This window comes from Diceros bicornis, chromosome 10 (genome assembly GCF_020826845.1).
Source record: "Diceros bicornis minor isolate mBicDic1 chromosome 10, mDicBic1.mat.cur, whole genome shotgun sequence".
Lineage (NCBI taxonomy): Eukaryota > Metazoa > Chordata > Mammalia > Perissodactyla > Rhinocerotidae > Diceros > Diceros bicornis.
The window spans coordinates 79,848,438-79,860,188 of record NC_080749.1 but is presented as its reverse complement, the minus strand read 5'-3'; the positions used below and the strand labels follow the sequence as shown (position 1 = coordinate 79,860,188).

Below are 11,751 nucleotides of genomic sequence, written 5' to 3'. Positions count from 1 at the left end.
GTGCCCAGAGTTTAGCATACAGTCAGTGCTCAATAAATGTTACTAATTACTAAGATAATGATCATTGTCAACAAAGGGCAAAAAGCCAATCTTCACTGCCATTGGCTTCATGTTCATACAATCACGCTCCTTTTCACAAAGCTGGTCCAAGTCACCGTTCACTCCCCTGTCCCTCTTAGGTCCTACTCCTTCCAGCCACATCACATCTTCAAAGCACTCTGCTCTGGGGGAAGATGACCAGATTCAGAGTCTTCAGGAGACCTGCATGGACCCTTCACTGGGCCCTGGCCTGTGATTACCCGTGACACTGAACAAGTGGCTTTGAGCCTCACTGGACTCCTCATCTTCAGAACGTGATCAAGATACCGCTGCCCATTTGTTCTTGGTACTTTAGGACCGTGGGGAGGAAGCTAGTCTGTAAACACAAAGGATGGTGGTTTTGGTCCACTCCCCACTCAAGCAGCTGGCGTGGAAAATTAGTGAGGTTGGGCTGGCCCCGTGGATTAGCGGTTAAGTGCATGCGCTCCGCTGCTGGCGGCCCGGGTTCGGATCCCAGGCGCGCACCGACGCACCGCTTCACCGGCCATGCTGAGGCCGTGTCCCACATACAGCAACTAGAACGATGTGCAGTTATGACATACAACTATCTACTGGGGCTTTGGGGGAAAAATTAAAAAATAAATAAATAAAAAAAATTAAAAAAAAAAAAAAGAAAGAAAATTAGTGAGGTGAGGAGAGTGTGCTTAGCTCTGACTAAGACTCAGGATAACAAGTTCCGGAAGCCAGGGTGGTAAACCCAGGGCCTAGCACAGCGCCTGGCAGTACTAGGCCCTCGAGAAACAATTTGCTGGTGCTGAAGATAATTCATGATTTTAGCTCACAGACTTGTTCTCTACACTTGATACACAAAGCAACTCAGGGACCAGCTGCCACCCATCTCTCCTTTCCGCGATCCCAGATCTGGAAACTGGAACTAACTGCTACATGCCATTTGTTTTCCTTTAGAGATTAAAAGATATAGCTGGTGCTAGGTTATGCTGCAGAACCTTTCATTGTTGGTACTGTATTTCCTGTTCCCTGTCCTGCCATACCCTCCCCAAGATACTTTTCCCTTTGATTGAATTGTCCTCTAGAATCTGTAAGGCCAAGCAGAAGTTGGGGGATCACATTTTCTAGGGTGAGTAGTATTAGGTTGTTGTCTCACCTGGATCATTCCAGCAGCTTGTTTTCACTCATGGACGCTACGGAACTTTATCTCCTCGCTCCTCACCTCCTTTGTGTCTGCCTCCTAACTGCCCTTTCTTGCTCCTGAGGGGCTCATCTCTCAGAGACCAGCTTTTAACCTCTAGGCTGAATCCCATGCCAGGACCAAGCCACCCACAGAGATTTGCAGGTGTGAAGCATTAAAGGAAGATAAATAACAAAAGAGGTGGGCTTGCACTCCCTAAAAGGTCTTTGCAAAGTGAAGTAGACCCCCAGCTCAAGCACATTTGGAACCCTCACAATAGCTTCAATCTTATTTTGTTAGTTTGCAGTCTCCTGAAAGAGGCTTAAGGAACAACGACCTAGGGAAGCATTTCAGTTTTTGCCTGGGTATAACTGATCAGAACCAAAAGCCTCTGTCCTATTATTTCAGCCACATGAAATGTTGATTTGGCTCTGAAATACCCAGCAATGGGAATTCCAAGATAATGAGACTGCAGCCAACCTGGCTGTGATATAGACATGGCCTTTGAGAGTAACCAAGACAATAAAGCCCCTGTGGTTTTGAGGAAGGCGAACTGGCAGACGGTGGATGCAACTGCTGATGAAGAGGAGTGAAGAGGGGCGCAGCAGCCAGTTCGAGAGATAGACAATCCCAAATGTCGTATTTTGGCTTCAGTCCACAGTAACATAGCAAGGACTTTACTTTTTGAATTGGGCTTGGAAAGGCCAGTGTAAAACTCATTTTCCTTCGCTGACCACACACTAGCTTGGTTGGCTGAGAAGTGGGACACGCTGGCCTATAGGAGGCAAAAACAATCAGTCAGGGATTTCAAAACAGCTGTGGATGGTCTGCAAACGGACAGGCCAGTTTGTACGTCATACTGGCTGCTTGGAATCGCAGGACGATGGAGGAGGGCCTTCGGCTCAGACGTCACCTTCACCAGATGAGGTAAGCAAGGCCCACGGAGGTGAAGGAACCAATCTAAAAGCACACGAATTATGGAGGATCGTATAATTTGGGGTCTTGGGAAATGCATTCTTGCTGGATACCCCGCCTCTGCAATTCGATGGGTCATTCCCCCCACTGAACCTCCCAGTGCTTTCCCTGAGAGGCTGTGGGGTGTAGTATAGAAAGTGCACTGAACTCAGAATCTGAAGGCGTGAGGTCGGTTCCTTCCTCCTCCTGTGTCACTTCACCTCACAGAGCCTTTCTCTTCTTCATCTTTAAAATAGGAATTATTCCATGTTACAGGGTTGTTATAATGAGAGGATAAAGTCAAAGAATTAATGTGAAAGCAGCTTTTAAAACAGTAAATGCCACCAAATGTCAAGTAATATTATTCCAAATAGCATTTGTGCCTCTAGAATGACACTTGCCAAGTTCTGTCTAGAAATACAATTAGTCGCTTATTCCTCCTTGGGAGATGCACTCCTCAGCCTGAACTGCATCCCCAGTTATTTCAGGTGGACTGTGTTTTTCTTACTTTTATCTGTGACCCCCCAGTCCCTGTCACAGTCCCTTTTATGGGGTGTGTGCTTGATCAGGCCGTCTTGAACTGGATCACCTACAATAAACTACTGTTATCTTGGTCGAACTTCCCTTTTTCCACCACCGTCTACTAATTGAGAAAATTCCAAGTGACTGAAGTTTACTTTTTTTTATAACCAAAGAGAATAAGAGGCACAGTGTGTGTTTACCAAAGACCTGACATTGTAATGGTATCCTTTACTAGTTCACTTGTGTGTGAAATGAGGAATACAGATTCAGATAGAAGAAATGTTGCAAATTGGAAGGTAGGAGTTGAAGAACCAAGTTTTATGAAATCAGTTTAATGGCACTGAGGGTGCAATAAGAGAAAAAGAGAACAGATCTATGAATTAAGTCCACTTTGGAATGGTTTGGGTCCCTTCTAGGGTTTCCTGGAGCCCTGTAGACTGTTATTCACCGTCCACATATGCACATATAAAAATATACCGTCTATAAATAGCCACCTGCCTTTCCAGTGAAATTAAAGATGGGAGAGTTAGAAGAGAATTTCCCAGTATAATTACAGGGCTCAAACCTACAGCTGTTACAACTCTATAGTTCTGCCCAGAGAATTTTAATATTACTATTTTCTATGAGGCACATTTAAAAAATTCTATTTTTTCTTTAATGGTAAAATGTTGTCAACAGGACATTTATTTCTTGCCAAGATTTCTCACATACCTACTTAAAAAGATTAGGTGTTGTGTGGGGTTATTGTGTAGACTAATTTTGTTTTATAACCTGTAGAAAATTTTCACAAGTGTTTCTGCTCCTTATCTAGGGATTAACACCAAGCTCCTGCCAATGTTTTTCTTAAAACTCTACACATGCCCTTTTACAAACACTTTCTCTCACATATTTTCTGCTAAGATGCACCTCCTTAAAAATCCTTGAGCTTCTAAAATGCTTAGGTAAGAATCAACTTCATAAGGACACACCACAATGTGAAAGGGATTAAACTGAACTTTTATCTTTGCTTACAAAAAAGCAGGTAGTAATTTATTCATACACAGTTTTTGTTCCCTCACTAAAGACCAACGCTCTTCAACCTTTGAGAGCCCTGAAGGACAAGGCTGCGCTGACAAGAGGAAGGGGACACATTTATAGGAGCAGACACAGCTCTCCCACAGAAGGGTCTAAGTGCCTTTAGCAGTTAATTTGTGAGCGAAAAACCCCGTTGGGAGCCTTCCACCTACTCTAAAAGCAAACATTCTTAACAGGCAGTATTAGTGTGGTGTTAAAAGAGGCATGGTTTAACCTAAAAGGTGTCATTTTATGAGCAAAAACTGGATAAACCTTAAGAGACTTGAAGTCGCTTTTTTTCCCTTCCTTGATGCCCAGATCTTCACAGGTTAAGATGACCTCACACCCATCGTGATGTTCAAAACCCAGGAGGACCCTAAAGCTGCTTTGCACAGACAGCAGCGGCGGCTCCCTCCTCCTGGGGAGGACTGTCTGTCACTGGTTTTCATTCCAGGTGTTTGTAAAACACATCAGCCATGAGTGTGAGCCTGTTAATTAAAACAAAAACCGGACTGTTTCTGTTGATCTTTAGAAGTACAGAAACTTAGAGCGAAGCAGGGAAGGAGAAACAGCATCTAGTCTGCTGCTGGGTCTCCACGGCTGCCCCAGAACGGGGGACTCTGCTAGCAAAAGCCAGGAAGCCAGCACCTGAATTAAAGGAGAGGCGCGTGGAAAAAAAAAGCTAGTGAAGCTTGGCATTGGAAGTATTTAAAACGCCTTTATCATTTCCCTGAGGGACTCTTTGATATCAAAGTGCCTGGATAGCAAGGCTTCTCAGTCTGATCGGATTCCAAAGTGAGCCTCTCCGGCAAGAGGAAAGAATAGCTTTGGTGGCTTCTGAGGCCATCCTGGGGTCAGCGTGGAGTCTATTCCTGCCGGAACTGCTGAGTCACCGCCACCTCTGCCGCCTCGGGGAATCACTTGACCTCTGGCTCAATTGACCTAGAAGGTGGAGTGAAGCCCACAGCTGAGAAGGCTCCACATGCAAGACCCCTGCTATTATCTGGAATCATCTACTGACTTTCCCAGCCACCTGACCCAAAGGATTTAAGTATTAACCATGTGGATAAGGGGCATTAGAATTCAAAAACACCAATCACTTATAAAAATTCACTGAATTCTTCCCAAGGAAAACATCACCACACAAGCACACCAAAAATATCTTCTAGTCGTCTTTCAAATATGGATTTCATCTCCAAAGGGTAGTAAAAACATGGATCAGAGAGCACCTCTCTAAAAGAGATGCTTATTCTGTACCTTCAATAAGTTATCCAAAGCTGGATGTGAAAAGGCTTATGGGCGTGTGTGGGGGGGTGCTGTGCAGGGATGCAGGGAGCAGCAACAACAGAAAACAAATTAATGGACAGTCAAGGCATTCATTACACTCTGTATTTTAAAAGGCAAGGATAAACAACCTCAATAATATATAACACCTTCCTTCGAATGGGGTCCCTCCATACCTTCTGTCCATAACACAAAGTTCTGCTCTTCGGCTTAATGACATATAAGGACCGTAAACTAAATAAACATTCACGTTGTATTTAAAAAAAAAAATTTATTTGTGATCTGTACATGTGATAAAGTGGGGCTTCCTTGTAGACTTTTAAAGGCAAAAGAAAACAAAAATCCAAAGTAAAAATGTATAAATACAATATATATTTTCTTACAAAAAATGGGAGATTTACAAAATATACATACTGCACTTGTCTCTATTTTACAAATTTCACATGCAAGAGATACAACACAAAAGATGCCAAAAACTGTGCCGCGGGAGTTTTAAAAATCTGACAAATGAGACAGTTTTGGAGGTTTAAGAAACACAAGGTCAACGTTTAATTTAAAAAGCAGCTCCACTCAGCTGAACATTACATTTATAAAGTAACGTGCACTCCTGACAGTACCCTCTATGATTTAAGAACTGTTTAAGACAGCATTTAAAAACTGTTTTGAGAAATGGGCTAGTGTCGCAAGATTGGAGGGCGGTGTCAAGGGTGGAGTTAAGGTTAGCTCCCAGGCCTCTCCGCTCAGCTTTAGACTATTATGCAAAAGAACCCGAGTTCTATTATAGAAACAAAAGTACATGATTTAACATTAATAAACTTAAGTCATCCAGCACATTTCAAAGAACTCCAGAATTACTTTGAAGTTTAGCTTCTTTTAGTGACTTTCCTTAAAAATGGGGCCCATGGTGGGGCCGGCCCGGTGGCGCAAGCGGTTAGGTGCGCGCGCTCCGCTGCGGCGGCCCGGGGTTCGCTGGTTCGGATCCCGGGCGCGCACCGAAGTACTGCTTGGTAAGCCATGCTGTGGCGGCGTCCCATATAAAGTGGAGGAAGATGGGCACCGATGTTAGCCCAGGGCCGTCTTCCTCAGCAAAAAAAGAGGAGGAAGATGCGCACCGATGTTAGCCCAGGGCCGTCTTCCAAAAAGAGGAGGATTGGCGGATGTTAGCTCAGGGCTGATCTCCTCACAAAAAAAAAAAAAAATGGGGCCCATGGTTTAAACTGTCCTCTTCATTCACTATCATTTCTGCAGGTCACCTCCCCACACAGCCACACAAAGACAGGGTCAGCATACACGTGATGTTTCATAAACTGATTTATGGAACTAAAACAGGACAAAATAGTTCTTTACTTTTTAAAAAATTTAACTTTTCTTTATTATGAGGTTGAAGGCATTATGCTTTTCCTTTTATCTTGAAGGATTCAAATTTGAGGAAAAAAATTGAGGGAAAACCTAAATACAGGTTTATAGAAAGAAAAAAAAATAAAGAGCAAAATTTCCCTGGACGTTTTAACAGAGCCTGTGTTCTGCGTTCATGTGTTCTGAATTAAATTTATTTAAAACAAACACAACAAAACCCCTTGCATTTCCTTTAGCCAAGTCGGAACCTCTGACCGAAAGGGGTGTATGGAAGCACAGTGCCCTTCACGCTTCCTTAAAAAGGAATGTTTCTCTCAACCAAATTAACATCCAAAGGGAAACCTCAGATTTGCGCCACTTAGTCTATAAAAGTTGCTGTCTTCACAGTTCTGCTTTCCACAGGGAGACACTTTTGTTTCCTCTTTTGTCTCTTACAACAAAGACAAGGGGAAAAATGCATTCCTGTTTTGAAAAGCAACAAGTCACTTCTTTTCAGGGTATTAAACCAAATAAAACACCCTTCTTTCTTCCTCCCGCCCTCCCCAGAAAATAAAAAAATAGCAGACATACCTACTACTCATTCCCTTTGCCTTACCTGGAAATGTTATCTTCATTTCTTCCGCCTCCTCACATTAGGATTCTAGGAGGGAGGCCTCCCAAGACTTCCAAATGCTTATTTTACAAGACTTGAAAGGAGTAACGGAAGGAAAAACAGGCGGGAGGGGCCGGGGAGGGGAGACTGCAATGTCTGACCCTGGAAATTAACCCATCTGGGCTCCAGTTTGGCCCCAGTGAAAAGAGATTATGGTTTGACCACCGCTTGACAAGGCCGCCGCGGGGAGTCCTCCCTCTTCCGGACAAAGAGGCCACGAGACAGCGCTGTACCTTTCACCCCGGCCTCACGGGAGTGCGGACCGGCCACTCGCCGTGCAGCAGGGGAATCCTCGCAGTCCCGGGTCAGCCCCGGAGCCGGGAGAACGCACGGCAATGTCTGCTGGTCTCAAGCTTCTCGAGAGGCCCAGGTCGGCCCGTACCGTACATGATTCACACCATCGTTACCATTATCATCATCATTATCCTGCAAGTCTTTTTGCCAGAAGTCTCTTCACCCAAAGCGTCTCTCCACCCAGGCCTCCTTTGCAAACCCACCCCTCGCCCGCAGTCGACACAGACCCCCTATCTTCCAGGTCACTTCTCATTGGAGGGGGAGCAGGTTACAGAAACGAGCCCCCCACCCGCCGTTTTCCCGGGCGCGCCTCGCCCCGCGCCAGGGCTGGGGAGGTCGGGGTGGGGGAGGGGCCGGGGCTCATACCGCAGTCTCCCCCTTGCTGCTGTGGCTGAGTCTGTGGTAGAAGCGGCGCCACGACTGCAGGGTCTTGCCGGACCAGATCCAGAAGCCGGTGGTGATGCCCACGATCATGGTCATCAAGTACTTGATCATGAAGACGGTGAAGTCGGGGCTCATGGGCGGGAAGTGGCCGGGCGGGCAGGGCACCGCGTAGCTCTTGCACGTCTGCAGGAGCCAGGTGCGCTCCCAGTGTTCGCGGAAGGCCTGCTCGTAGAAGTAGCAGGCCAGCACGATGGTGGCCGGCACGGTGTAGAGCACGCTGAAGACGCCGATGCGCACCATGAGCTTCTCCAGTTTCTCTGTCTTGGTGCCGTCGTGCTTCATGATGGTGCGGATGCGGAAGAGCGACACGAAGCCGGCCAGCAGGAAGGACGTGCCGATGAAGAGGTAGACGAACAGAGGCGCCAGCACGAAGCCCCGCAGCGCGTCCACGCTGGACAGGCCCACGTAGCACACCCCGCTGAGCAGGTCTCCGTCCACCTGGCCCATGGCCAGGATGGTGATGGTCTTGACGGCGGGCACCGCCCACGCGGCCAGGTGGAAGTACTGCGAGTTGGCCTCGATGGCTTCGTGGCCCCACTTCATGCCGGCCGCCAGAAACCAGGTGAGAGACAGGATGACCCACCAGATGGAGCTGGCCATGCCGAAGAAGTAGAGCACCATGAAGAGGATGGTGCAGCCCTCCTTCTTGGTGCCCTGCGCCACCGTGCGGTAGCCGTCGTCCGAGAAGCGCTCCACGCACACGGCGCGGTCCTCCAGCAGGAAGCCGGCCACGTGCGCCACGGCCACCATGAAGTAGCAGCCCGACAGAAAGATGATGGGCCGCTCGGGGTAGCTGAAGCGCCGCATGTCCACTAGGTAGGTGAGCACCGTGAAGAGCGTCGAGGCGCAACACAGCACCGACCACACGCCCACCCAGAGGCGGGCGAAGCGCCTCTCCTCCTCCTTGAAGTACATGAGGCCGTTGGCGCGGCCCGGCTCACACGGGGCGCCGCAGTCGCGCTCGCCCAGGAAGCGGTAGCCCAGGTACGGTGGCACCTTGAGCTGGCGGGGGCACGAGAAGGGGAAGGCGGAGCGGCCCCTGCCGTCGGCGGCCCCCGGGGGCAGCGCGGTGAAGGGCAGGTCGGGCAGGTAGGGCGCGGTGGGGTAGGCGGTGGGGCCGCCGCCCGGGCCCCCGGAGCCATCGGACGTGTTCTGGCCCACGCAGATCTCGCCGGCGCCGTGCACCGGGAAGTTCTCGCAGCGCAGCCGCTCGGGCCACTGGAAGCCGAACTTATTCATGAGCGCCTCGCAGCCCTGGCGGGCCCGCTCGCACAGAGAGCGGCATGGCGGGATGGCCTTATCGAGCACGGTGCACACGGGCGCGTACATGGAGCACAGGAAGAAGCGCAGCTCTGGCGAACACTGCACCTTCACCAGCGGGTAGAACTGGTGAACCTCGAGGCCCGCGTCCTCTTGGTTCGTGTGGCCCAGCAGGTTGGGCAGGATGGTCTGGTTGTAGGCGATGTCCGTGCACAGTGGGATGGAGATGGGCTGGCAGAAGCCGTGGTCCGGCACCGAGATGCCCTTCTCGCCGTGGTACGGCTGCGCCCCGGCGCCCGCGGGCAGCGCGCCCAGCAGCACGAGCACCAGGGTGCACAGGCCCAGGGGCAGGCGCGACGCGGCCGCGCCGGGGCCCCGCATCGCCGGCCGCGGTGCAGCGACGCTCTCAGCCCGAGGAGCGCGACGAGGCAGCGGGGAGAGGCTTGGATCCGGGGAGGCGCCGGCGCGCCCGGCACATGAGAGTCTCCCCGGCGCCGGGGCCGGGCCGTGGGCGGCGCGGAGCCGGGGGCGCTGCAGCTGGGGCGCTCGCGCCGCGGGGGCGCCGCGGCCTCTCCGCCCAGCACTCGCGCGGCCGCCGGGGCCCGACCTCGTCTGCCTGGGCCGGGGGCGCCGAGGGGCCGCCGTCTTCCGCCGCGACGTAACGGTGCGGCTCTTTCCGCGGCGAGGAGCAACAAGCGTCTCCGGTTACCCTTCAAAGTTTTCGCGAGTCTCCCGAGCCGCAGCGCGCACTCACGCGCGCCCCCCGCGCCGAGTCCGCCCCCGGCAGCGAGAGCCCGCGCCGCCGCCTGGAGCCGAGGACGCCGCCTCGGCGGGGCTGCTCCGCCTCCTCGCCTCGAGGCTCCGCGCGCCGCCGCCGCCTCCTTCGCCACTCGCGCTCCTTCTTCAGCCCCGAGAGCTCGGCCCCAAGTTTCAGCCAAGCGGCTGATTCTCGCTCGGAGTCCGATCGGCGCCTGGGAGCCCAGAGCTCGGCGAGCGCTTTCTGGAAATCCAGTTACACCGCGTCCAAAGCTGCGAGGCCCCGGTGCCCGCGGCCTGGGCCTGGCCTCAGCCCCGCGCAGCCCCGGCCCGTGGGTGCCGGCGCCGCCGCCGGCCGGAGGGAGCGCAGAGTAACGCCTCGGAGCCGCGCGGCTCGCCAGAAGAAGCGCCGGGCGCGGACGCGCCGGCCGCCCCGCCCCCCGCCCTCCCCCATTCACAGCCGCCCCGGGGCGGGCCCTCGGCTCCGCGGCGGTCCAATGGCGGCCTTTGTTTTCCGCGCGGCCGCCTCCCGATTGGGCGGGCGTCGGAAGGGGCGGCGGGGGGCCGGGAGGCGGTGTCGGCAGCGCTCTGGGCGGATTCCTGAGGGGGGGCTGGGAGGGAAAGTTGAGAACAACTTTTACCCTGAATTCGCTCTGGGGTGGGGAGCCGGGGGCCAACGCGCCGGAAAGCGAATTTGCCCGAAAGACGTGTTCGTCTTCCGGGACGAGAGCTACACGTTCCTGCCGGGAGGGCGCCCCGCGGGGGGCTCCTGCGCGGAGGAGCCGGGGAGCGCGCGGCGTCGCGGCCGCGGGGCACGGGACCCCGAGGCACGTGGGCCCCGCCGGCCTGAGAACGCCGGGCGCGGCGGGCCCGGAATGTGGGCTCGGTGCCGGGCCGGAGGGCGTGCGCCTCGCGGGTCGCTGTTCTCTCCCCAGACCCCACCCGCCCCCGTGAGGCCACCCCCCGCCCCCGGTGGTGGAGGGGCAGCGGCGGAGCCGGCGGAGGAGGCGCAGACCCCGGAGGGCACGGGGGACCCCCGGCCCAGGCGAGCCGCCCGGGGCCTCGGGGCCTGGGGAGGCTTGAGTGGGGCTGCGGGAACGCTGAGACCGGGTTGGGGAAAGCTCGTCAAGTGACCGCAGACCCCGTGCCCAGGACGCGGTGCGGTGTGAGGCGCGTCGTCGACGGCCGTGTGCGCCCTGCCTCTGCGGGTGGCCGCTCGGCATGTGGTCGCTGCGGAAGCGGTGATGGGATCCTCTATTTGGAATCTGCGTAGGAAAGTTTTAATGCGTATTACACACCAGGGCATTTGCTAATTAAAGAGTTTTCAAAACACAAAGAGGTTATCCTTGTTCTCGGGGAGCGTTTCCTGGTTGGCGAGCGTTCTTTGTTCCCGGTCCCATCTTCGTCCTGCGCAGGGCGCTCGGGTCCCTCCGGGCGAGGTCAGCAGTTACCGGGGACGCGCCCCTCCCTGGAGCCCCGCGCAGGAGAGGGACACGTGGAGAAAGGAAAAATGTCTCTCTCTCTCTCTCTCACACACACACACACACCACACACACACACACACACACACACACACACACACACACACGGCAATTCTGTGCTTTAAGAAACGTTACTCCGGGCCGAGCCCTTCCGGCGCTGGAGCCCTGAGGGATTTCTGATCAGGTTGCGTGTTTGCAGAAGTTGCTGCCTCTGCTGCCCTGTGAGCTTCTTGTCCAGCAAGAAAAAACCGATTCTGAAATCTAAGACAATTAATTGGGTTCCCTTCCATAGGAGACTTTGGCTTCCTCTGTTTTTCTCTTATTTGTTTTCTATTACTCAAGTTTACTGGGAATCTTTCCTTCCTCTTCACGGTTCTTTGTCTTTTCCCACTGCTGTTAATGGGTCTGGAGGGCTGAGTCATTTGGGCCAACGTAGGGTGTCAGACTGCTCGCATTCTCCATCCGGA

The 11,751-nt window shown here is 52.9% G+C and overlaps 1 protein-coding gene across 1 annotated transcript; it reads right to left on the bottom strand.

The window, feature by feature from the left end:
* Positions 1-6,240: 6,240 nt before the first annotated feature.
* FZD7 (frizzled class receptor 7) lies at positions 6,241-10,101 on the bottom strand. The gene has a single exon (XM_058549617.1). It carries the CDS (start codon positions 9,426-9,428, stop codon positions 7,704-7,706), a length of 1,725 nt encoding a protein of 574 aa, XP_058405600.1. The 5' UTR covers positions 9,429-10,101; the 3' UTR covers positions 6,241-7,703.
* Positions 10,102-11,751: the final 1,650 nt, after the last annotated feature.